At 39.7% G+C, this 27812-nt stretch overlaps 2 protein-coding genes across 2 annotated transcripts in view; one reads left to right on the top strand and one right to left on the bottom strand.

Moving 5' to 3' along the window:
- The window catches only part of LOC139347511 (mitotic deacetylase-associated SANT domain protein-like), a 340723-nt gene that overhangs the window by 133533 nt on the left and 179378 nt on the right, over window positions 1-27812 (top strand). The window lies entirely within an intron of this gene.
- Window positions 3062-18722, bottom strand: apobb.1 (apolipoprotein Bb, tandem duplicate 1). Its single transcript, XM_070987606.1, has 29 exons — window positions 18668-18722; window positions 18339-18371; window positions 18106-18218; window positions 17861-18006; window positions 17629-17776; window positions 17353-17505; window positions 16822-16946; window positions 16622-16707; window positions 16080-16524; window positions 15839-15953; window positions 15118-15264; window positions 14822-15033; window positions 14528-14723; window positions 14254-14433; window positions 13943-14146; window positions 13681-13848; window positions 13374-13579; window positions 12866-13048; window positions 12646-12776; window positions 12340-12550; window positions 12079-12251; window positions 11684-11844; window positions 11490-11599; window positions 11027-11400; window positions 4762-10755; window positions 4557-4668; window positions 4442-4465; window positions 4154-4340; window positions 3062-4057 (listed from the first exon to the last, which is right to left on the bottom strand). The coding sequence occupies exons 1-29, from the start codon at window positions 18720-18722 to the stop codon at window positions 3062-3064; spliced, it is 11388 nt and encodes a 3795-aa protein (XP_070843707.1).

The following is a 27812-nucleotide window of genomic DNA, read 5'->3' as shown; positions in this document are numbered from 1 at the left end:
GCACCTTTCTTACAGTTTTGAAGTGGGAAGGGCTCATTTGGAAAAAGTGTACTTCTGTGCACCAATCAATATCGAGCAACACTGAATGACTGAATGTGCTCACAGTTGTTAGGTTGCTTGCTTCCAGTCTAAGCTGATCAAACTCCACTCGAAACAGTACTGATGAAGTAGATTGCTCACTTTTTAAAAGTTAAACTTTAAATAAATAATACCTAAAAATAATTTATTCCTCAGTCTGTGTGTTCAAACATACAAACCTACATTTCTCACCAACAGGCAGGTCTCAAATATCTGATCTGACTGCTCAGAGATATTTTTTTCTTACTAACCTGGTAGTTGTGAAAGCTGTCAACATCTAATTTAAGAAGGCGTATCATGTCAAACTCCATGAGTTTTGATTTGACTCCATTTATAAAATCATTTGGTTGCCACTTCACATTTACACCAGTAGATGGCAATCTACTGGTGTAGATGTGAAGGTGTTTCTTTTAAACCGGCTGTTACAAGGTAATGTCTGTTTTGTTGTTTTTGTTCATCTTTTTCTGAGATCAACTATAAACATAATCCCTGCACATTTTTTCCTGTAGCAGCTCATTAGTACGTTCCTGGTACACAATATTTGGAGGAGGCTTAGGATCTCCACTGTCTACAGCCATTTTTCTCCCCAGCTTAAAAAATTGCTGAGCCACATGAAGGTCCTCTGCCCCGTTCTCTACCCTTAAGAGATGTTTATCATAGGAGCTGTCTTTGTCTGTCTGTCAAAGATGCTTTTCAGCACCAGTTGCACCTTTTAACCATACTATAGTTTCTCAGGCAGGCTACTGACTATTTCTTCTGACACTGGTTCAAAACAATACAATAACAATAATAAACAACAACAATAAAACAATACAATATGTGCATGATGGTCAGCTGTCAGCTGTATTCTTTGTGAGGCAAGCAGAGGCGATGCAAAGAATGGCCAGCTGGACTTTGCCCAGTTCTTTGAGGTCAGGTTGGTGTATCAGGGTCCTAAATACTGCAAAGCCACAAATGCATTTTCTATTTGTTTGCCCTTTGAGTAGCTGGTAGCTTGCTGGGCTGTTTGCATATGTGTAGATGTTGCTATGATAGCCATTTTTTTTCATCGTCTGCTCTGGATTTGTATTCATTCTTTCCTGTGTTGTGTTATTTTGTCAGTGGTGGAAGAAGTACTCAGATACTTTACTTAAGTCAAAGTTCTCATGCAACACTGTGAAAGTACTCCACAAGACAGACAAGACAAAACAGTACTTAAATAAAAGTATGCTTTATCAGCAAAGGGTTACTGAAAAGTATCAAAAGTAAAACTATTCATTCTGCAGTAAAAACTATTAGAAACTATTATATATGATGTTTTTGGATTAATATTACTGCTGTATTGATGTGTGTGTTGTATTTTGCTGCTGTAGATGCGTAAGATTATGCTAAATTTTAACAACTTTCTATACTGTTGGGTAGTTTAATCTACAGTAATGCATCATATTCTATAAGATCATCATGTTTGTAGCGTTGCTGTCCTGTGAACCTTGCTGTAACTGAGTCAGGTTTTTAGGCCTCCTTGTTCACAACATGCTTTCCAGTTCTGCTGCTAATTTTCTATTGAATGTAGATCAGGACTTTGTGATGGACACTCCAATATCTTAGCTATGTTGTCCTTAAACCATTTGCACAACTTTCAAAGTATGCTTATGGTCATCAACAACTACCCCCTGAGCAGTATGATGGGAGTATGGTCCCATGGTTTTGCACATTTTTGTTTGTACACATGAATGATGTACCCTTGGGTGTTTGGAAATTACTCCCATAAGGATGAACCAGACTTTTTTTTTTCTGAGGTCTTGGTTGATTTCTTTTGATTTTCTCATGATGTCAAGCAAACAGACAGAGTTTGAAGGTAGGCCTTAAAATACATCCACTGAGACACCTCTACTTGACTCAAATGGTGCCATTTAGCCAGAAGCAGAAGCATCAGAAGCATCTAAAACTAGGTCAACTTAGTATGACCCAATGGAATTGTGATAGAGTGAATTATAAGGGAAATAATCTGTAAATGTTGTAATCTGTGAACAATAGTTGGACAAATTTATTCGTGTCATGCACAAAGGAGATGTCCTAACCAACTAAACTCTAAAACTGTGGTTTGTTAACATTGCATCTGTGGAGTTGCTAAAAAAAAATGAGATTTATTGACTTAAACCTAAGTCTTATAACCTAAGTCCAACTTCAACTATAAATAGTTTATCTAATTTAAGAGGTAGAATGTTCTCAACCCACAAAGGAACACTTAATCCTCCAGTTTATCAGAAAATTTGAAAATCACCAAAATAGACAGGGAAGGTATGAAAAATTGCAATCTGAAAAGTAACAAGAAACTAAAGCTGTCAGACAAATGTGGTGGAGTAAGAAGTACAATACATGCCCATGAGATGTATTGCAGCAGTAGTATAAAGTTGTATAAAATAGAAATACTTAAGTACAAGTACATCGAATTTGTACTTAAATAACGGTACAGTGCAGTGTATGCATACATTTGGTATATGCAAATTTGGTTGACAACACAGCATAAACATACTGTACCAGAATACAGTTTGCAGGACTTTCCACTAGCATGGCTAATAATAAGTGACCTCCCGATCTGATTGGATAAGCTAATTAGTCAATTCATCAGATCCTGAGTTATCTAAAAGTACAAAAAAAAAAGAAAAAAAGATTAATCATGAGTTGCTCCTATTTATGTAAATTTGAATTTAATGTATAAAAAAACGTTATGAAAACAGGACATCAGACATTCACAGACTGCACTGGTATATTTTATTGATGCTTTTCACTCTTTGCAGGAAGAGTTTCAGTAAAACTTAACATTTTCAATATTTGTACACAGTAAACCATCTATGAAAATGATACAACAGGGTTTTTCTTTTGTTAAACTCATTGTTATAAATATGGTTAAAGAGCTAATTGTCCATATTCTTTCCAAGCACGTGTTTTGAACAGATGGTAGTGTTTCATATGGACTTAGGTCTCAGTCTGTGAGGGTTCCTCACTGTTGGAACAGAAATGGAAGGTCAATCTCAAGCCTTCCTTCAGAAACTTTCATGTAGGTTTGAGCCTCGTCTGAAGCATTCTGCAGGAAAAGATGAACAGTCTTTCCGACCTGGTCCACTACATAAATGAACTTGTCCATAACTTTCTCAAATAGATTGTTGATCTCCTCCATATTTAAGGCAGAGATCTTGTCAACAGCATTCTTTATGACTGTGATAAAGTTACGATAGAGGATATTGAGGTTGACAAACACTTCATCTAAATAATCAGACTTGACAGAGTCAACAAACTCCTGAGATTTCTCAACAACAGCCTGAAGGGTCTCACCAATCTTCACTAACATTGTGTCAAGACTCTCCATATTTTTCACAAAGTCCACCACTTCATCAAAGATTTTCTTGAAAGCTGTTTTGACCTGATCCAAGATCTGGTTTCCAGTGATTGCATCACCAACTGGCATGCGTAATTTAACACTGCTGATCTTCTCAACAAAGAAGTTATAGTAGACCTCCATGTTCTCATAAATACTCTGAATGGCCATATCAAGCATAGCAGCAATGCTGTTGGTCAGCTTCTTTAGGACCTCAGGGACAGTGGTCACCTCATCAGACCCAGGCAGTTTGAACTCGGTCTCCCTCAAGACCTTGATGACAGCATCCAGGAAGACCTGGACAGTCTTTTGGTACTGAACAATGATGTTCCTGAAGAAGATTGACAGCTCGCTCATTTGAGCATCATAGTTGGTTGCAGCATCATAGGCCTCGTTGATGTGGTAAACAACAGAGTTCTTCAAGTCCTCCATGTTCTTTGTGATCTGGTAGTTGTCAGCAAACACTGTGAATGCATTGATGATAGAAGGCAGTCTTGTCTTGACTTCAGACAGCATTAGTTTGGGTACTTCCATGTTGTAGATAATCTGTAGGTTCATCTTATCAACATCCTTAGAAGATGATCTGATGACCAACATGTCAACATCAACATCTGGGGCATACTGTTGAATAGAAGAAAATAAAATATTATTTTTGATATATTTAGATTTTAGTATTTAGTTTCCAAGTGCATCAAAAAAGTCATTAATTATACTCACGGGATAACGACCATAGACTCTTGCACTCATCTGAGATGGGACTCTACCATTAACCTGAAGGCCAAGAAAGCCAGTGGACGGGGTTGATACTGAGGCACTGATAGCATCTCTGCGAGCAGCATAACGAAGGTTTACATCAGTGAAAGTAGGACTGGTGATGTCCACATTCAGAGTGTGGTGAGAGGGGCTGAAAGAGAAAGAAAGCATTTCAAATAAAATGAAAAACCCCAATTAATTCTTGTCCTACTATTTAATAGGATGGAGCCTATTTTTTGGTTCAGTATTTACCTGTCAACAGCCTGGCGCTTTCTCCTAAAATGTAAAGAAAAGGAGTAAATTACTTTAAACACTGAATATGAGAAGACATTGCTTAATATGTATTGTAAAACAAACAGAATGTTACCTCAGGACTTGGGTAATGACATGATTGATATCCATGGTCAGGTCAGCGTGTGTCAGGGCAACCTTGCTAACCACGTTCAGAGCATCATTCTCAAAGTTTGCATTTGTAGAAGCTTTTGAAAGAAATATGTTTTGCAAGAATTAGTGCTCAACAATCCTTTCAACATAGAACAGATAAAAATGTTCAAGAAACTCCATCAACTCACCATCCATCTCATAGTCCAAGAGCACAATGACAGAAGTGGCTGAGGACTTGAAGGTGACTTTGAAGACAGGAGCTCTGCCATCTACTTCAGTTGCCAGGTTAGTGGTGTACAGAGGGCTTACAAACTTGACATTGGTAGACATCTTCTGCTGAACAGCTGTGACTTCAGCAACAGTTTTCTCAAAGATGGTGAAGTCACCCAGGCTGCTTGGCTGAGAAATATCAATCTCAATATCAGCAGTCAAGGATGAGGCTGGTGCAAGATCAATTGTTGCCTGAGCAACATGTTTCCCCTTGGTGTTGAAATTGAACATATTTGCTTCATTGTTGCCAGTATACTTCAGCACTGCATACACACGGCTCAGGGAGGCTTCAACAGCAAGGTTCTCATTTACATCCATGTCAATGACTTTGGTGGTGCCATAGTTAAGTTTGGCATCACCAATAACCTTGGAGGTGGAACGTAGGCCATCATTATTCAGATACAGATTAACCTCATTATCCAGGACTCCCAAAAACAGATAGTCTTCAAGCACAGTGCCATCCATGTTTGCTTTCATGGATGTCTCCATGGAAACATACTCAAAGGTCCCATCCAGCTTCAGACTGTGGTCTGCCTGGGTCTTTCCAACAGCCTTGATCACAGGGATGTTGAAATCACCCTTCACACTCAAAGTGGACACAGCATTTGCTTTGGTTTTGGTGTCTGCAACCAGATTTTGGTTTGCTTCCAGGTTGAGTATAGGCAGGGCAATCTTTGCAACAGTAGCCACAGAGACTGTAGTATCAAAAGTCTCAGTACTCACACTGATGGTGCTGTCGTGAGTGCCTTCAATGTGACGATTTTCAAGGGACAGGGAATTGGCCAACTTAATTCCTCTCCTGGTGGTCAGACTGGTGGTTCCATCAAGTTTGGCTTTTAGAGCATCAAACACAGAGGCTGTGGTAGCTCCAAGACGGAACACGAGATCATCCTCAGCATACAGTCCAGCATTGGCATTCAGATTAATGATGGCAGACTTGAAGGACAGCTCTGTGATCATGTTACCCATAGAGGGAATCTGGATCAGACCCATCATATCAACGAGGGGACTGGACTGGCTTTTCTGGTAAGTAATCTTTGCATCAATATCCACAGTCTGCTCAGTGGTAGTCAAAATATTCTTCAATCCAGTCTGCTCATACAAGTTTAGATCACTGATAGCTGGAGTATGAAAGTCAACATAAGGCAAGTCAATCTCAGGAATGCTGATGGGGGATGTCAGGAAGTCAAGATTGGCCTCACTTTCCATGGCAACAAAGATACCAGCCTCCCTCTCATTATTGTCCACAGTGAAGTTGTAGAACATTTTGTACTGATTAAGACGAGCCAAAGCTACAGTGTTTATCTGTTGGTTGTCAGGCTTGAAGATGGCTGAGTGATCATTCTGTAGCTCTATCTTAGCAGTCAGAGTTTCAAAAATGTTGACTCTGGCATTTCCTTTGTTTTGGAATTCAAAGACAAACTCAAGGGGCTGGGCTACAATATTAATTCCATTGGACAGGATTCCACTGACTGCACCATAAAATTCTGTGTCATGATTTGCTTTCAGCTCAACCTTCATATCATAAAGGCTGGCATGTCCAGATGCCACAAAAAGACTGTTCTTAATAACTGGTGCCTCTGCCTCATTGCGGACGTTAAACTTGAAGTAGCTAAGGATGGCAGATTCAGCAGTAACTTGCTGTTTCATCTTTAAGACAGGAGAGTCTGTATCACCAGAGAAAGTCAGAGTGGCAATGCTGGGAGTGAGTGACAATTGCAAGTTGCTCTTGTGGTTGCCATCTTCATTATTAAACTTGCCATTGCCTGAATTGTCAACTGTTAGAGTGAGGGTGTAGCCATTTTGGCGAGCAATTGCTTTCTGGGTTACAGTGGCCTCATTTCTGACCTTGACAACTGGAAGGTCCAGTAAATGAGTATAAGTTGTGTCGACAGAGGCAGACATCCCTCCTCCCATACCGATAAAGGCTGTATTCATAAAGTCAGCAGTGTATGGAGAAGTAGTAACCTTAATTGTAGTTTTTGCTTCAGCCTGGGCTGATGGGCCATAGAATGTTACAGATGCCTGATGTTGAACTCCAAGAGCATAATGGTTCAAATTAAGAGTCTCTGAAAAGACAATGCGACTCATTTTTGGGATGGCAATACGAGCAGTGGAGTCAACTTTGTAATTAAGAATCTCAAAACTTGGAGATGTAGCCTCAGAAGTAAGGAATCCAGTGAATTTAGGTGTCATTTCAGTCTCAGTAGTGTTCTGGAACTCAGCAGACGTCTTGACAGTGAAGATAGGAGTCTGGAATTTGATCTCACCAGAGAGTTTTCCAAAGCATGGGAGCATGATCTCACTTGGAATGGTTGGAAGATTTATCTCAGGAACCTGAAGAGACTTAACCAGCTTTTCTACAGGAACTTGTGGGATGGTAGGGAACGAGATCTCAGGAAGAGTGATTTCTGGCAAAGTTATGGCAGGCATCGAAGGAAGGTAGTTCATTGTCAGGTCTCCAAAGATAGCATCCACATCAAGCATTTTGATCTCAAAGTTTACAATGAAATCAATAAGTTCAATGATTCTCTTCTTGATGCTATCAATTGAAACTGTGGTGGCTTTCACAGTGTGGAAGCCCAGGATAGTGAACTCAGGGATGTCCAACTGTGTTGTGATTTCTAACTCTCCAAGCTTATCCATGCGGAACTTCGTTGAGGGCACAACAAGATCAGTGAAAGGAATGATGAAGGATGGCGTGTTCCACTCAGCTTTCTTAAGTTCAGTAATGAGCCCAACAATGATTTGCTGAATCTCGCTGATAATTTTTTGCTCAGGTACCATGTGTGTAATCATCTGAACCAAAGAAGTGGCGATGCTCATGACCTGCTTGTAGTATTCGCTCACACATTCCATCAAATCTTTGACATCAAAATCTGTAATTTCCTGTTTTATAAATTCAGCAAATGCTCTAAGGTTATCAAACACAAGCTGGTCAATGATATCCTTTACAGATTTAATCATTTCTGCAACTTTGATTTCTCTCAGGCGTTCCATAAAGCCTCTAACAGAAGTTAAGACAAGGTTGACAAAATCTCTTGTTGCCTCAAGCCTCTGGGGGATTTCAAGATTCCTAATCATCTTATTGAACTCCGCAATGAGTTGATTGGCAGATGTGACAAAGTCATTGTAGTCCAGTTCCCTCAGCTCAGTCACAATAAATTCAATAAACCTATTCAGCTCTTTAATTATATCCTTTACCTCAGTTGTTTTCAGGTACTCGATAGCATACTGGAAGGCTTGCATGAATATGGTGGGAAAGTCAGCATCCTTCACCCTCTTGGTTACAGCCCGAATGCTTTCCTCAATTCTGAACTGCTTGATGAGCTCCACAGCATTTTCCAAGATAGCTTGAACATTTTTGTCAACGTCAAACTTGACAATCAACTCTCTCATCTTGGCATAGAATGTGTTGATCTTACCTATGATGTCAAAGTCCTGAATAATTTCCATAATATAATCTGTTATATCGTTGAACATCTTTGTGGGAATCTGTCTGACAAATTTATCAATTTTAGCTTTAAAGTTGAAAGATGAAATGAACCTCTTCAACTCAGCAGCAAATTCCTGTATGTCCAATATCTCAATTATTTGTTTTGTATCACGCATGATTGTCTGCAGAGTAGATCTGATTTTATATTTCATATCAATATCACGCAGGAATGCAATGCTGCTACCTTTCAGTTTTTCTAGGTCAATCTGTTCGACCATCTCTCTTATGGTATCAATCACATACACAACCATGGCCTTGATGTCATACTCCTCATTTATGGCATTCAGCTGTTGCTGGATTTTCTGAATGAGGGTTTCCGGCAGGGTGCCTCTAACAATAATCTCTTTCATCATACCAGCAAAGTTTTGGATGTAGACGGTGAGATCAATTAGCAGTTCCTTAACAGTAACTTTCAAGTTTTGCAAAGAGGCTTCCACATCGTCCATGGAGATGACATATTCTTGGGTAAAGTCACTGAAATACGTCTTCAGCTGAATTAGGTTGCCTTCTACATTAAGTTTAGAAACAATGTCACTTACATGCTGGGGAAGAGCTTCAAGTTTACTCCTTATTTCCTCATTGCTGATGTAGTCTTGCAGTGCCTCTGCAACATGCACAACAAAGCTCTTGATGCTTTCTAAGAGGACAGGCAGATTTTCAGTTAGAGGAAAATTAATTATATGACTGTCTGTGTTCTTGTCATACTTGACGAAGCCAGACATGGTGAATTGCTGGTTTTCTGTGGAGTCTGCATTGAGGATGTTTGTGAAGATGGTGCTGTCAATCTCAATGCCAGTTTTCTCGGGAGTGTTGTAGACACTCATGTCCTGAACAAAGGTGTGCTTGTTCACATTAGACTTCATTCTAAAACTCGTCTTCTGCTCTTGGAGTGACAAAACATTATCCATCTTGTTCTCAAATGTGGTCTCAAGGGAAAACCCATTATCTAGCTGCTGGGTTACTGATGCTCTGCATTCATGCGAGCTTGCAAAAGCCAGGGGTTGTGCTCTGAAGAGGAACTTGCCATAGAGCTGGGCGCTGTGCTTCCCATACATTGTCATGTCTCCATTACCATTGAAAATGGCATCAAGGTTGAAATCAAAAGGAACAATACTGCAACGGATGGTGTGGTCATAGCGCAGAGGCTGAGAGTTGAAGCGAGCATCGTTGGTGATCCTGGCAGCAAGACCAATGACTTCAAGCTCAGTGTTGTGGCTCATATGAGTTCCAAAGACTTTTCCAGTGGTGCTGCACTTTGCATTTGCAGTCATATCAGCATAAGTAACCTCATAGGTGTGCTTGATCTCTTCCTCACCATAGATGGCTTTCAGGCTTCCAGTCAGGTCCACCTTGTACAGCTCTGCCTGCAGCTGGGCATCATTAATGAAGTTGGCCGCCAGAAGTTTCAGGTTGTTGTTAACATTTGCAGAAGCTGTGTAGGGTTTCAAGTCGATGGTGATATCATGAGTGTAGGAGGCATACTCACTTGCAGTGGCTTGAGCCTTTGAGTTGAAGTCGAGGCTAGAGAGAGTAATGGTCAGAGTGTTGACGTTATCAACCTTCATGTCACGCATTGCAGCCTTGTTGGTAATGGATAGAGTAGCCCTTGAAGCATCAAGCCCGGCATTAAAAGTGTTTTCCAGGGCCAGAGGACTCTGAAGGGTGTTCGTCCCCTGTGTGATCAAACCGTCCTTATTCATTTTCAGAGTAGCCTTGTGAGTAGCCTCACTGTCAAGGAGCCTCACAGTGGCATCGCTGCTTACAGCCAGACCATTGACATCAAGAGAGGCAGTCAGCAGAGTGTAAACACGGTTTTCAGAATGGTCTGCATTTGTCTCCATTCTCATGGTGGCTTCACCGGCACCAGCAGAGGCTTCAGCCTGGTTGCGGATCTTCATACCAAGTGCAAGGGCATTTGCATCACTTTTCATTGACAGCTTGTTGTCTTTGATGGAAAACTCTGCAACATGTGTCAAGATATCTTCAAAGACATTGGTGTTAGACACAACTGAAAATTCACCATTGGCAAGGGTTGCTGCAATTGTGTTCTTGGCCTGAAGAATGGTGGAGTCAAATTGAACAGTAGAATCAATCTTTGCCTCTGGCCTGAATGGGGCGATTGTGAATGACTGGGTCGAAATGGTCTTGCCATACATGGGTCCAGCCTTGAACATTCCATCAAAGTTGCTGTCAGCAGAGATTTCTTCAGTGTTGATTCCAACCATACCAGTATGCTCTAGTGCGATATTGACACCAAGTGGGCTCGTGGCTTCAATCTTGCTGCTTGATCTCACGTTGATTTTGTTTGTGATTGTTGCATCTTCAACAATACTCACACTGGCTTCAATGAATTTATGGGCCAAAGAACTTTTTAAATGGGCCTTGATGTGATCAGTGATGCTCAACATTCCAGAGCCTAAAAAAAAAAAAAAAAACACAAAAGAAAAAAGGATGGTTGATAAATGATAATTGCATAGATATTATGATGACTTTTTTAAACAAAACTTGGAGATTCATATATACAGGCTATTATTTGAGAGTAGTTTCTTGAGAGAACACTTTTAACACTGTAACTGTTTCAGTCAGAAACTGAAAACTGTTCTTCCAAACAACAAATCATTGTCACTGAGTTAAGGGTAACAATGGGGCAAATTCCAAATTCAGGAATGATATCTACTGTGACATACCTTCAATCTTCATTGAGAGGATGTCAAGTGGAGAGGTTCCTTTCACATCAAACTTAGCTGAGTAGCTTGGTGTCTCCACAACATCTTTGCCGGCAGCCATTGAGGCCTCCATGTCATATAAGTTACTCCTCATTAGAGTTGAAACTTCAGCTTTGCCAAAAAGAGGGATAGACAGAGTAAGGCTCTCAGGTACAACCAGCTCTGGGATGGGAATCTCCATTGAGACAATTTCTAGTCCAAACGCTGGTAGAAACACATGAGGTGTGGTCAAAGCCTGTGGGAAGTTAAGCTCTTCTGTTGACTTTCCTCCAAGAGGGAGAGGAATAGCAATGGTGAAGCGTTCATCATTGAAGCGGTAGACAGCCTTCACCTTACTGTTGAAAAGACATAAGTCAAATGCATAAATATTTTGGAAAACTATTCACATAATTTTAATATTCATGATAGGGTCATTCACACTTACGTGTTCAGGAACAGTGTCTCCGGCAGTAAAATTTGAGGCATATCAGGCACTCTGAAGTTCTGAATATAAGGTATATCAGCACCATACTTTTCCATGTAGTTGTTTGCTGCCTAAGAAAAAAAGACAGTGTTTTATGCATGTTTCACTTTTTTCCCAAAGAAAATTTGATAAATTGCTGAATCCAAGATTCATACCTCCACAAACTTCTCAAAGATATGACGGACCCTCACATCAGTCTGCCCCATCTGCATGTCAAGAAGTTGGTTGCCATACTTGTCAACCATATCAGAATATGGCGAATTCGCGGTGTCAGTGTTCACATCAGAGTTGAACTCAACCTCAATCTTGCTGGCATCTGTAACAAGACGGTACAATAAAGTGAATTTTGAAGCATGAGGAAATATTCCTCTGAACACCAGGTTAAGAGTAGAGCCAGTAAACTTACAATAAACAAAATCAGCTATTAATACCTGGCCATTTTTTCTCTCAGAAAAATGGCCAGGTATGTGTTCAGACTAAGATAGAAGCAATTATTAAATTAATTGTTATGAAATATTCTGGAAAAGGGGTAAGCGAAAAAGTATATTACCATATTTCATTACGATTTTCTGCTCAGAAGTGGCAGCCAGGAACTTGATGTCACTCTTCAGCTCCAGTTCCAATTCTTCATCACGCTTCAGGTTAGCTGTGACAGTGGCATCAGCATTGATTGAGGGGACAAGAAGTTGGACTTGTACCATACCTTCCTTCATGGCCTTCAGGCTGAGGAGTATAACAGAAAGTTAGCATATTCTCAATTACACGGTTGACATTACTGTTACGTTATGAGAAATCAAGGTGGATTTCTTACTTGGCACGGCCAACAAGGGAGAGCTGAGGGATGTTCTTGTTTATAAAGTCAAGAGAGATGGAGTGAGTTCCTTTGCCCTTGGTGTTTCCGTCAACAACGCCCAGCCTGAGTCCAGCCTCCACATCATAGTCAGGGATCTGGATGTCAGCTGTGATGACATTCTTCCTCCTGTTATATTTCATGATTGCTCTGGCTTCAGTGGGCTCCACACCTGTTGTTGGCCAATCGATCGGTTAATATTACATAACTCCACTAAGCTTCAGATCTGTTCTGAATTGAGTTAGTGATAAGTTATTAGTCAATTACCTTCAGCCCTCAAAATAAACTTCACAGAGTCAACCTTCTGTCGGCCCTCTTCTCCCTCCCTGAGGAGCTCATAGGCAATTGTGGCTGTATACTCAGTGACTTCACCAGTGGGATGGAGCTCCACAGCAAACCTATATAGATAATTCAATGAATTAGCCAATAGGTAATTTATGTTAAAAAGACAATTTTTTAAACTTGTGCCTTATTGAGTTTTGCTCACTTGCTGTCTCCATTCAAGGGAAAGTATGGGGCTGTCTCTTGAGAGAAAGCATCAGTGTATTGCAGGACAGTGCAATATTTCATTCCAGCGAAGATGGGGGTGCACTCACGAACGTCAACCTTGTCCATCACCATAGGAGGAATTCTCTTCACCTCTGATCCAGTCACTGCCACCAAGGTGTTTCTAAATTTTAAATGTAGCAACATGAAAATTAGGTCATAAAAAGGTTTAAATTGTAGTATTCACAGACATAAGATCCCCTAAATAGTTTTATCTAGGTCATGATTACACAGAGAAACACTTGCACTTAAAACTGTAAACACATCTCTTTTAAGCTTTCCCTTGTGAAATAACATTATCCCCTTTATGCTTTATACAGGTAAGCTAGCTTAACAGCTTCACTACAAGAAGTGCATAGCAGCTGTGAATGTTTCTTTCTACATTACTAGGGATGGTGTCACTGACTGCATTTACGTTAGAGAAAAAAAGTTGTTCTTCTTAGACTTACGTCATTGTGATGAGCTTTGTAGGAGTCATTGGAGCAGGCATAGTCAACTTGATATTGTCTTGTCCCATGGCGATCTTGGCACTGAGCCCACTTTCATGGAAAATGTTGGTGTTCATCTCTAATCCAGAGTTCACATATTCAGGGATGTGGGAGCCAATCTGAGTGACAAACTCAATACCAGCAGAGGGCATGAAGGTAACTTCGCTCTGTGGAAACAAAGTAGACTTAAGTTGATTCTGTGTAATAGAAAACCATAGTTAGTTGGCTGTAAAACACATTAATAGAAAGAATTTTAAAGATAAGATACCATGTCACGGGCAATCTTAAGTCCACCCTTGATGCCAGGAGTGAAAGTACCAGACAGTGCAATTCTCAGAGGCACACCAGTGACAGTAGGCAGGAAAAATTCATTGTCCATGAAGATGTAGTGGGCAAAGATTGTGTTGTCAGCCTTGGTCATCAGTGCCTTCATTAGCTGTGGCAAATAAGAATACACATAGAAATTTCTAAATGAATGCTTTGTTTCATCATCAGCTTTTGTCTTTAAAAACAACTAATGACTTCCTTACATCAGTTGGGAACATCCTGAACATGCTGTCAATCATCATGACGGCAGAGTAGGCCATCTCCTCCATTTCATTGGTCCTCAGATATCCCAGCTCATTTCCCAAAAGTCTCAGATAAACCATAGCCTCCGGAGACTGTGCCATCTTCAGTTCCCTCACCAGCTTGTTGAGGTTGCGTCCAATTTCCCTCATCAGGTTCTGGGAGGCCTAAACATAGATACACATGCTGTATTACATTTCTGTTATGGAAAAGTTGATCTTTCATTGATCACAATGGTTTTTTGTCTGTTTAATGTGTAGATTGGTCTCAGCACCTGTCTCTTCATCATATCCTTCTTCAGAGCAGGCAGCATGTTCTGGAGGATCTCACTGACTCTGAGTGGCATGTTGTCAGAGACAAAGTACATTGTCTTCAGGGCAGTGTCGGGAAAGAATCCATTCTTTCCAAAAAGGGCATCAACAGTTGGCTCAAATCCTTTGCCCTCCATACCAATCTGTAATGGTGACAGAATTTTCATAGTTTCAATTTAGCTTACTGAAAAATCATCTCAAAGCACTGTTTGGATTAAAACAGCTGAAAATGTTTACCTCCATCATATCAATATCATAACCAAATGCCTTCAGAGTCATTTCAAGCATGGCCTCCTTGGGCAGGTAGCTGGTACCCTCAAAGATCATGTTGCCCTCCACAGATCCAAACTTGTAGTTGCGAGAGAACTTGGTTGGGTCCATAATTGGTCCGATCTCATTACCCTGTAGGGCATCACCAATCTTCTGTCTCAGGCTACAGAAATAAATGAATATTACAGTTAAACAACTGATGGTGATATGTTGTAAAACAACAAATTTTAAGAATATAACACTGCAACTGATTTAACTTACTCTCGGGTCTCTGGCTCAGTTGAGGACAAAATGTTGGTAATGTGAGAGATCACAAAGCTCTTGACTTGTATGTCCTGCTCCTTGAGCAATACATCAGTCAGCTGGTTAATTTCAGTGGGCTGGGGGTCCTTCATAAGTACCAGATATGCAGCAATACGCTTTTGCATGGGGTTGGCACTGTCCAAAAGCACCTGCATGAGAATCTCTCTGCCCTGTGACCAAACAAGATCAATAAAATGAGCATGCAGAAGATTTATTCCAATAATGTGTGAAACCTTTGAAAAAAATTAACTTGCCTCTTCAGGGACGGCAGTCAGCCTGTACACTTGAATGGCAGCCTGTTGCACAGCAGGGGAAGCTGCAGGTTGGTTCACACACTGGATCACTGCAGCTCTGAGTGCAGGACTAGCAGTTACCACAGCTGGAGCCATATTTCCAATAACCTATGAAATCAAAACAAATTAGTCATTTTCTTCAGTGGGCAGTCTAAGTTCAGACAGGCTTTAGGAGTACAAATTTACACACCTCCATGACATCTAACCATAACAAGGACCACAATGTGCTGTGGCTTTTTTGTATTATCCTGCAACCATGTAATTGTCCTTTTAAAATGACTTCTGTACAGCAATATCCACAGTTTATGTGAATACATAACCACAAAGTGATTGACTTCAATGACTACATTGTTGTTGTTTCATTAGCATGAAACATTTTTATTTAAAATCTATAAAAGCATCTGCCAAATGACTAATTGTAATTGTAATTGTACTGAGTGCTGACAAATCCAAGGCCAGTTTGCTTTAGCATTCTGCATTAACAGTGTCCCTGGAATTGAAGTCTCTGTTATTATAACAATCCCAAGAACACCCAAGCAGTTTAATAGAATATGTATCCTATTGGAACAAAGACAACTGTATTTTTAATTGTATCCTTTACAAATAGCAAGGTAGATGTCTGTACTTCTCCTTATTAATCCTGTCATTCATTTCCAGTTTGAGCTATTGGTCAGATACCTACCCTTAGTGTCATGAAAGTGTTGTCCTTGTCACCAGAGCAGTCACCCAACTGGGACACCATGAACTCAGCAACAGAGTGAATCTCGGGCATCATTTTTCCTTCAGCTTTGTAAAACCTTTTTGAAGAAAAAAGAATACATAGAATTCAATGCATGTGTATTTTATTTTCCACAAACATGGAAAATGTCTACAGAAATATATAGATATTTAACCTGGAATCAAGTGTGGTTAACTTCACTCACCTTTTGACAACATTGCTCAGGGCATACATGATGGGCTTGCTGGGCTTGTATTTGGCCATCTCAAGCATGTCATTGATCAGGAGGGCAGAGGGATTGGACATGAGTCCCATTGCAAAAACAGTGGCATCAACCTCGAGTGAAGAGCTGTCAAAAGTCCTGAGGATCTGCATGATGGCACTACTGCACTCAGGGGTTCCACACTGGGCCAGAACCTGGTAGGTCAGGACACGAGACACGGCAAGAGCCTCGGGAATGGCGGGACTCAGGGTCTCAGTCTTCATTCCACGGACCATGGTGACAAGCTTGTGGAAGAGGTGGGCCCTCCTATCACCCTCAGTCTCAGGCAGAGTGGCCAATTCTCTCAGGAGGTTCAGACATGCAACTTTATCCTGGACAACACTCTTGTCCTCAACAGCGTCCATGTGAAGACCCCTGATATTGTCATCTACGATACACAAGCAACATTAATTTAATGAGTTGAAGTTACCTTTAGTGACCAATCAAGTATGAATCAAAACAGTACAAATTAAACATGGCCTTACTGTGGTCAAAGACTCTGTCATTGTGAGGAGAAACCTGAACCAGAGTCAGTTCTTGCTTTCCAACATTGGTAACTCCATATTCTCCCCTGCAAGAAGAAACACGTGGTTCAAAATACTGTAGATCTCTTGCACAAGACATATCAGTGCGTACACTTACATAGCAGAGCATTTGATAGGGTGTAGTGCAAGGTTGGATTTACTTGTGAGAGAAGGGAATGAGGATGTGGTTCTCGGTGCAGGACCCAGAGGTCATGTGTTTCTTCTCATTGTCGAACTTATAGTTGCATGTCTGTGAGCTTCTGACCAGCTGGGCAAGAGGGTAGTGCTGAAGATAGACAAATAATCGCATTAATGTGGTGGAGTCATTGAAATGAAAGAGCTAAAGAGTTTGCTCTGCGCCTCCCAGATGCCACTTATCAGTGATATATGGTTTGTAATGCAGTTAAATCTTTTTATTTCTTTTTTCTTTCCATGACAATTGAGCCTCTTTTGCAATTACAGATCAACTATGTTTTTATAATTAACAAAAATCACTGTCTCTGATTTCACAAACATAACATTCCTGTGCAGCAGAGAAGTTTTTGATATGATAACTATCCAAGACTGGATGTGTAGGAGAGTAAATGTCATAAATGTAAAAGCTGTCATGGATATTTTTTTAATCAACTCTTGAAGATTTGTCTGAAAATGTTCATGTTGCTACCACAGATGATGAGGTTTAGATATCCTACCATGCCAGAGATAAGTGCCAGGGGGCTGGTGTGATCTCTCATGGGGACAAATTTGTCACATCTTGACAGATCCCTGTTGAGGCTGATGTCAGTTGCGATGTCCTCTCTTGCGTTGACAGTGTAATAGGTCTTGCACTTGCCATGGATGGTGGGCTGAAACAGATGATTTGAGAAAAAATGTATATTTAAAATGCAAGCTGTACCTATCAGCATGGTTTACTTTGAAGGTGGTACTGAAATATGCAGAGTTCTCATTTTCTTTGTTAATCAATGTACCATGTTCTTGTTCTTCTCTTCTTCCAGCAGAGGAACAGCCAGGGCAGAGATGATACCCCTCTTGAAGTTCAAGGTGGTTGTTGTCTCACCGTCCTCAGGGTACAGTTTCACATCATACACGCCATCAACCACAACCTTCAGAGGATATCTAAAAGAAAACATGATATTTGAAATAAGCTATCTGTGCAAATGTTAGAAGTTCCATACAGACGACTTTTGTTGACCAATGTACCTCTCCATCTCAGCAGCAAAGGCATCAGAGCTGGGTGCTGGACCAAACACAGGGTTGCCCTCTGCGTCCATGTCTACCACCTCACTCAGGCTACAGCCAGTGGTGCGGACGATGAAACTACAAGTCTGAGGCACTTCAAGTTCAACCTGTGAGGGAAGGTACATTTTTTAAATTTCTTTCTCTGAAAAGCATAGGAAAAGAAAACTCAGACGACTAAAGATGATTGTGAAAGGTCTTTCTCATACCGTGCAAGAGGCCTTGGGTCCATTCTTGAGCTGCGAGGCTCCGTTGATGGCATTCAAAGATTCAGCTTCATATCGGTATTCATACTTGTGGAGGGTCTTGTACCTTTTGGCCACTGGAAGAGAAAATCAATGTTCAGAAGTGATTTCGTACATAAAAGCAGTTTATTGTTTCCTGTAAGATTATTACTTATTAACATGAGCGCGATCACAGCAAGTCGTCTAGTTTAACTTACGCAGACAGGTTGGCTGATCATCATCTTGGGCAACTGTCAAGAAAAAACGTCAGATAATTAATTTTCCAGTCATTCTAATACAGCTGAAAAGAATCAGGCTGACTAATGACACTAATCTATAGGTTGTAGATCATGATTATTATTGTAGTATGTCTCCATACATAGGTGGGTAACATTTCATATTTATGACAAATTCAGCAAAAGAATGAGTGATCATATGCAAAATTGGAAAAACAAAACAAAACAAAAAAAAACTCTAAAAAAAAAAAGCTTTTAGACTGTTAAACTATGTAAAATGTTCAAAGAAAAGTTTTCGAGGAGCTACTCACAAGCCAAGGCAGATGTGCTGAGGAGCAGCAACAGGCAGAGCTTTGAATCCCCCATGATGGGTTCGTTGAAGCTCTCTCCTTCGGAATTGGCGAGTACTCAGTCGAGACTGAATTCTCAGCCTCAGCTTGGGACTTTTATACCCTCAGCCGGGGTCTGTCAGAGCACTGGGAGGCAGAGACAGTGCTTTGAACGCTCAAAGTCCACCCCACCCTCCCGTGTGGAGGGACAAAGGCAAAAGGTTTAAAAGGACCCTCATGGCTCACAGGTTTACAAAACTGATCAGTTCTGATAAATCTTTAAAATGTATTATTTTCCCTGCATTAAAGATGCATTTTATGGATATCTAAATGCACACATGACTTTGGATAAGATGGTTTAATTGTTTAAAGCACATAAAGTAGTCCTTATCAGATACTGGTGGTTTTATAATACTTAACTACTATAAATGAGATCCATAATGAGCAGCTGTGTGCTCACAGTAATTTTATAGTTTTCAGTCATATCTAGGCTCATTAAAAATGTAACACTCGCAGTTTTTTAAACAAGCCATTTATATGAGAATGATTTTTATATTCCCTGTGTAATTCAGACTTGTGAAGACTTGTATGACACACGGTTAAACTTAACTTTGACTTTCAATCTAGAATATTTCACAGCTCACTGGATCCATTGTTGGGACCAGTGGGATATTAAATGGAATGAATTTAGGTCCCAAGGTTTTAAGGGTCCATAATCAGGTAGAAGTTCATATTCTAAGTGTTGTAAAAAAATGTCAGTCAATGAATTTCACAAACAAATCCAGTGTGAATTAGGTCACTGATAGATACTCAGTGATGACTGAGTGATCAAGGCGTGCTTCAAACACAAAGTCCCTCTGGTTGAAAAGATGATAAACTTACACAAAGTCCCTCAAGAGGGGAAGATGATAAACTTATCAGCCTCAAAGCAGCATTATGTAAATGTTGGATTTGTCTTTTAGTGTTTGGTTTCAACGTTTTATTTACTGGTTTATTTAACAGGGACCGTGCACATTAAACACTGCTGTAAGTGTCAGTCAGGCAAAAGGCTATTTTTTATCTGGAGTTACAGTTGTGGTAATTTTTATGCTAATGTACTGATATCTTTACATACTATACTTAAATAGGAATCAGGCTAATCATTACAGTTAAAATAATTGTAGTTATAATACTTACAGTGTAGTATCTTGTGAAAGACTTAGTTGCTTGTTGTTCTGCTTCCACTGCCACAAGCCAAAATGAAAACCATAAAAAAAAACATTTGACAAATTTCGATGTGGGTTAATGAACTTTGATCAATAAAGATTCAAAGGTTGATACAGAGTTTGATTTGCAGTTTAAATTGGGACTGCGCTCCAGTTTGCAGCACATGGTTTAGCACATGCAATGAATAACCTTGGATTGGCTGCAGTCTTTTCTTTTATTGGACTTTATTCCAAGTATTTTTCATCACTATGCAGTCTGAGAGAACATTCAGTTTAAAGAATCTTTTTTTTTTCTTTTTCTTTTGTACATTGATCACATAACTACATATGAATGTTGTGTAATAGCCTTTTGCAATATATCCCCATCAGCAACCTTTCTAAGGTTTGTCAGATACTGACCGTGTTTGCACTGACAGACATGTACACAGATAGAGTCCAAAGGGAGCTTGAGCCTCTGAACTCTTTGTGTTTCATTTGCATTATGAAAATCATGTCAGATTTTCATATATTGATACAAATGTAGGTATTTATGTTTTAAAAACAATTGTCTTTGCTGAAAGACAATTGTTGTATGTAGATACAGTCTGAGGTTTATTCTGCCGAGCCTCAAAGCAGCTGAGCAATGCATCTCCATGCTCTCGGTGATCTAAAAGGGTTTAAAGGGAGACAATACTGTACTTTGAGGAAACATGTCTAAAAATAGTTGCTAGCACACTCTTATACATGCTGTAGAGAAAAAATCTGTTGTTTAAAGTACTTTATTCAACTGGTAATTTTTTTGATACTACAGGTTCTCTCTTGTAATAATTGCACAAATCCAGTAACAGCAATGTGCACCACAACATCTGAGCACATCACTATTACAAAATCATTTAATTGTATTGATGACTAGATCACCTACATCCTAACTTCAAAAAGCAACATAGTGCTTAGTGTTCTGAGGTGTATATTATATTGATGGGGTGAGCTGCAGCTAACCTGGTTTGTATTTTTTTCAAATAGCCACTCTGTTAATGAAGTTTGCAATGGCTGCAGATGAAACATGTAATAATACTGAACTCAGAGAAGGGGAAGACGGTGAGGCAACGTAACAGGCCACAGTGAGCTGGTGACATCAATTTTGGGCTTGTTATTTTCAATCAAAAGAAATGAATGAATGACACAGAATTCTGCTGCTTTTGTCCACCTGATGAGGCCAACGAGAGCGATCATAAACTCTGTGACCCACATCACAGGAGGAGGACATGTGCAGTCCCCCAGCAGGGCAGTCGTGGATACTCTTGCTTAATCAATTGATGGGCGTAAAGGTCAACTGTTTGATATACTGAGAACACTGATTCCATTTTGTAAGTACTGTTTCCCTTTATTATCTATTTATTTCCCAATGTTAAAATGTAGTCTGAAAAGTACGCATAGCTTCCTGAAGGTGCGTGATCAAGCAGCATGATAACATTACCACATGACAATTTCAAAGAGTTACAACAGTGCAGATGCTGTTGTCTGTGTGCTTTCCTCTGTGTAATCATTGATTATCTGCGCACTTCTTAATCTCATTCTTCAACCCTCCAGTATGGATTGTTGTCCTGAGTTGTTCATCAAATCTGCAACCATCAGCTTTATCATCACATAATCATTGAGCGCTGCCACTTTAAACAAGGTTTCAAAATGAGACGGAGGTCATGTGTAAAGAAGAGAGGGTTGCACTCAGCGATGCATTGTTTAATAAGTTCACTCAGCCTGACAATACAACCATCCAGCCTTGATCACACACTTATTTAAATATTCTTCAAAAATCAATATTATTGTCTACCTTGGAAGTGTCATAATCAATGTTGGGAGTATTGTGTTACTGTAATTGCTCTACTTTTGGTGATTGCTAGCAATGTAACTAATTACTTTACTAACACAGGTACAGTTACTGAAATTTAAATGGGCTCGTTATTTGGTACTCTTGTCTTGTCAAACGCAGCCTAATTTTTATTACAGTGGCAGATGACACTTCAGGTAACGTGAGTTTGCTTTTCATCAGTGAGTGTAATGTTTCTCATATAAACTGAAGAAACTTGGCTCCATCAAATATACTTCTAAATGAACTACTGTAGCAAAGCTTGGTTAATATGTACATTCAGCATCGTGCAGGTGTTTCCTACCAAATCCTATGGCGTACCCAAGACAATGCGAGTGCAGCTTGCAGGTAGGAACAGTAGTTGTTGCTTCCCTCTAGTGGTTGGCAGCTTTCATAACTCCTTTCAATGCAGTGTTAATGAGTACAGTGACAGCTACAATTCGATAGTTGTCTCATCCCACACTGTGCAACAGGAACACTAAAACGATACAGCTATGTGTGCATGAATAAGAGAATTGAAGCAACATTTAAAAGTAATGCAAAACTTACTCTTCCCAGTAACTAATTACTTTTAAATGCAGCAATTGGTAAAACAGCTAAATTACTTTTGAGAGAAGTAACTAGTAACTGTAACTACTTTGTAATTTTCAGTAACATCATCATATTGGTATCCCATGTATGTATATTGAATACACGCTGGTTAATATGCTGAACATGCAGTCCTTTATTTTGTACTCGGGAAATACAGATTTTATCTTTTTAGGACAAAAAAATGCATTAACTTGCAACACTCTTAACTGCATAATACAGTTTGCAATACAGACTCCTGCAGTTTACTGACCGATGAGCCAGTGTGATTGAGCAAACACTGGCTGAAAGTCCAGACACAATGAAGTCATGCACAGGGTATCGCTGTGTCATAAACCACCATGTTCCCTCGAAGTCATATTGTTCCTCAGCTTTATCTGGAGCTAACAGATAGCGCTTTTGACCAAGTTTGATAAAAACTTCAATGGTAGAACCACTCTAGGAAGACTGATCAAAGTTTATCACGTACAGCGCAGAAAATATATGCATGTATTCATGCATACTTAAAAGATGTGGAGGAATCCTTAAATGTCTGTATTATTGATAAAATATCCCTTTGACAAAGTCAGAGAAATTCTGTATTTTTTCTCTTGTTATATAACTGACATTGAGCCAGCGGGGTTGCCACGTTTTTATTAAAGATAGCAAAATTCATCTCTTTTTGTAATTCTTCACACAGGGTAGCATTATTTATGGATGTACAGGTATTAATGTCAGTGTTTTCAACCCTTATACACAAAGCATTCTATGTGAAGAAAGATAGCTTGAAAATCCCAAAAAGAAGCACCGAGTACAGTGCACACTGCGCATAACTGTCCACAGCTAATTTTGTCAATGAATCATAGGGGAGGAGTCACTGTCTATGTTGAGAAAAGAGTGCATGGTCACCAAAACTGATAGCTGCAGTGTCCACCAATCTAGAAACTGTGGCAGGAACATTGCATTGTGAAACTTTTTTGTTCACCACATCATGATATTATGTCATCTCAAATGTGCTTCTTGCTTGTGTACCAGAAGCCAAACAAAATATAGTAAATGTACTGTACACAAGAAAAAAGTGATAAACGATGACAGATGTGTTAATATCTTCTCAGATATCATCCTTCTCATGTGTTGCATCAATTCCATTACTGACTGAATTTCGAAGGGGAGTCCAGTGATTTAATTGTCTTTTTCATTGTTTTTAGAAAAGTTCAGAACTGTAGATAAGTTGCTTGCAATTGCAGAACACACACATTGGACTTTGGCAAAATTGTGTAGGATTCAACCTTTGCTCTACTTCTGAAGACCTGACTGACTGTATGCAGCCACAAAAACTTTTTAGGTATGAAAGCATGAAAGCACTGCTGATACTTGAGTCAAACACTTTTACATAATAACAGTCTGGAAAGTGGGCCTCATAGCTCCTCTCACCAGATGCCCCACCTCACACATGGGCGTTTCCTGATTGTATGACAATGCAAGTATGCTGATGTTTAGCAGGTATAATGTTCACCATGTTCACCGTTTTAGTTTGTCTTAGCATGCTAACATTTGCAAATTAGTATTGAACACCATCCAATAGTTGTCAAGAGATTTCTCTCAGAATTACAACTGTCAACCTCATGGTGGCGCTAGAAGAAAAGTCAGGGGATCATCAAAGTGAGTAGGGTTCATCTTGTGGGGACAATGAATGTCTGCACATAATATCATGTCAATGCAAGAACTATTTGTTGAACTATTCAAATCTAGACCAAAACTGTGGACAGAATGACAGACTGGCACACCGTCCCAGGACCCATGCCAATTGCATGGCTAAAAATCATTGTTGTCATGGCATCTGTAAAGCTTTACTGCTCCACCAAAAAAAAAAAAATTAAACATGTAATCTTCAGACCTGCTGAAAGGAGTTTAGTGCTTCTGGGTTGAACCACTGAGACAAAATCTGCCTTCAAATAATGATTATTTCATTATTTATTAATGTCGTGGCTGTTCAGCTTAATCCATTAGTCTTCTGCAAATGTCACAGTCGTGAAAAATGGCCATCAAGGTTCAAATAATTTTATCCCAGCAACTTGTAGAAAGGTCTACTCAGCACTGCCACGATCAGCACAGTGAAAATGGAAGAATACAGAGACATTACAGAGAGAGAATACACACACATTTACCTTGAGGTCAATACAGAGGAGCATAAGGTTAGACGAACACTAGTAGAAGATTCTTGAACTAATGCATGTACTGTATATATAATCAGCAGCGGTGTGTTCAGGCTTTCATAAGCGCAGAGGCTGACGACAGAGTTTGAGATATCAAGCCGGGATCCAGGGCAGCGGTGGGGCTGACCAGAGGACTTTGGGCCATGAAGATATGACTTTTGGGTAAACATGAATCATGCCATTAGGACTCAGACATTATACGTTCACACACACACACACACACACACACACACACACACACACACACACACACACACACACACACACACACACACAAAAGGAATGAGTCACAATTTGGCATTATAATGCTTTTTTAAGTGACTTTATATCATATATAGTATACATATCATTCATATAACCATAATAATAATAATAATAATAATAATAATAATAATAATAATAATAATAATAATCCAAAAACTAATGCATTTCAAATGTTTAATGAAGCCTAAGAAGCCTAATAACTGTAGCTTGCTTAACAAATTATTATTGTATTATTAACATATTATTATGTAAGACTCATAGGGTTTAATGCAATCATCATATTCAATATCATCAACTCAGACCTGCACTGTTCAACCCTACGTGCTCATAATACAGGTCATTGCCACCATGCAAGCCTACAATATGAAATAACATGGATTTAAAAGCCAGTAAGCATTTCATGTTAATCACCTATGACATCACTAAATACTTATCTACAAAAAACCTCCATATAATTCAACTCATGAATTACCTTTGGGCAGAAGCTTTACTAACACATGTCCACACCCACCAAATATGACATTACAGTGTCAGTGTGTTCATGTCATATAGTCATTCACTTACATCTAGAAACTTCTAGGAAAGTCTGCTCAGCATTGCCGCTATCAGTGCAGCGCAATAAAGAGTGAAGCAGTGCAAATATGATAAGCCAGTGGCAGGTTTGACAGCTTATCAGTCCATCAGCTTGTCCACACAATCCTACTGTCTGTTGTGTGTTCTTTCAATTGCAGCACATCCAACAAACCTGCATATGTGTTCATTTTAAAATCAGTGATTTTGAGCCGTTACTGTAATTATCATAAATAACAAGAAATCCCTTTGATTGCACAAACCCTGTTAGTGATGCATTATAATCAGAATGCATGTAGAATCGAAGTTTGATCCATTAATGTCAGACTGCTGGTCACAGCTACAAATATACAACCTTTATTAAAGTTACCACCAGTGTTCACATTTGTGGGTAGAAGTGGGTAGAAATATTTTGATTATTAAGATTATCTTGGCCACTTGGGGGCAGTAGAAACAAACTGTAAACATAATTTTCACATATTGTCACTTTTAAATGAATATGACAAACAGTGGCCTGTTTACAGATCCAGCAGATATGAAGCTACGTGTTGCTGATGAACGTTAAGCTCTGTTTTGATCTTTACTAGCACAGCACTGGCTATTTAGCCGCTAAATGGTCCGCTGTGTTCATGTGCTAGTTGCTAACTTTGTCTGTCATTTGTGGCTGCACAGGTAGTTTATAGTGGGTTTATCAGAGCTGCCTAATGCTGCTGGAAACAAAGTTGATGAGATTTTATCAAAAAATATTTTGAAGGCACTGAAAATCTGCATAGAGCTGCACAGTTGTTCAATGATTCTCTGTTACCGTTTTCCAACAAATTAGCTCTGGTTCATGAACCAGTTCTGTTAAAGTCAAGCTGCAAAGTCAAGTTGAAAAACTCCAAATCCATCCAGCTGTCGGCGGGCGGGAGGCGGGGTACACCCTGGACCGGTCGCCAGCCGATTGCAGGGCAACGTATATACACAAAAACCATTTACGCTCACACCTTGGGGAAATTTAGAGTCACCAATTAACCTAATGAGCATGTTTTTGGTATGTGGGAGGAAGCCAGAGTACCCAGAGAGAACCCACACATGCACAGGAAGAACATGCAAGCTTCACACAGAAAGGCCCAACCTGGGAATTGAACCGGCAACCTTCTTGCTGTGAGTCACGCGTGCTACCTGCTGCGCCACCGTGCAGCCCCCAACTCCAAATCTATTAATCCATTCATTTGACTGAACATACTTGTGCAGATTGTGCATTAATGTATTTTGAATTGGTTTATTGCTCATGTCTTTCATCATTTTGCTTTTATTTACCATGGACTCTGCAGAAAGTAGTGTGGACGTATCTTGCAGAAATGTGAATTTAATTGAACGGAACTGAATTTAACACATTGAAAATGCCCATGCCAGGGCATGTTGTTGTACCTCATTCAAGTAAAACCTTGGTTTTAGTGCCAGGTGTTCCAGAAATATTGACCGGGGACTGCATAGGGGAGCATTGCCCCTCACTCTCACTCACTCATGTAATGTAAAGACAGACGGATCAATATTTTAGGAGTGTTCTCTGCTTTTGCAGTTGCAGTGACTGCTTGTGTATCATGTGGAAGATTATATGTACATGTGTGGCATGCAGGAAGAACAGAGGGTCAGCAAGTACAGAGAAATGTAACACTACTACACCACTACTACACTGCACAACTGCGACACGTAGAGACTTGAATTTAAAGGTTGACCCATAAGTAATGTTTTCACATCAGGACAGTATCATACTATTCATGGTCGCCCATTACAATGCATTAAGGTGCTATTGTGTGTATTGTTGTCCCGTAACTAGAATATATTACATGAAAATCAAGAATTTAATTATTGGCAGAAACACACTGTGCAGTAAGACCTGCTCATACACTTAAAAGTAAGATAAACTTGATTAACTTTGTTAAAATGCTTAATTATTATAACCATGAAAGGGGATACACAAAACTTCGTCTGACCATTTCTGTTTATACAGGATAATTTATTTCTTTTTAATTTATTTTTACATCATCATCTGTCTTGCCAAATATTTATGCAAGTTCCCTTGCCCAAGAAAAAATTATGTGAGAAATCCCAAATAGAAAATTTGTTTGGTCTGCAAGGCAAGTTGAGTAATCTGTTCCTCAGTTGCAACATGTCACTTCACATGGCTCCCATCCAATGTCGCCACCAGCACATAGCTCTGCTCTGAACTGTTTGATTACAAGAACCCCAGTGTTTTCTCATTTTTGGAGCAAAAGAGAAAAAAAAAAACATGCAAAATGAGACCTTTGTTTGTGTATGTGGTTGTATACATGTTTACGTGTGCCTGAACATATCTGTGGATAATAGACTTGTGTTTTTGTGGCCAAAGCGTAGCTGTAATTTACCACCAAAACAAGCAATAAAGAGGGATGACACAACATGGCACCACTACATCCAAATACAGAATACTCCTT

Source organism: Chaetodon trifascialis, chromosome 19, assembly GCF_039877785.1.
Source record: "Chaetodon trifascialis isolate fChaTrf1 chromosome 19, fChaTrf1.hap1, whole genome shotgun sequence".
Classification (NCBI taxonomy): Eukaryota; Metazoa; Chordata; class Actinopteri; order Chaetodontiformes; family Chaetodontidae; genus Chaetodon; species Chaetodon trifascialis.
Note: the sequence above shows the minus strand (reverse complement) of the source record. Positions and strands in the feature narration are given on the sequence as shown.

What these genes read in the sequence shown, in the direction of transcription:
- apobb.1 (XM_070987606.1), bottom strand. Translation starts at nt 18,722, where the DNA reads ATGGGGGATTCAAAGCTCTGCCTGTTGCTGCTCCTCAGCACATCTGCC. An exon ending in AAGAGAAGAACAAGAACATG is followed by an intron (nt 17,506 to 17,628) that starts GTACATTGATTA and finishes CATCTGTTTCAG; the next exon opens with CCCACCATCCATGGCAAGTG. An exon ending in GAGTCTATGGTCGTTATCCC is followed by an intron (nt 4,058 to 4,153) that starts GTGAGTATAATT and finishes TCTATTCAACAG; the next exon opens with TATGCCCCAGATGTTGATGT.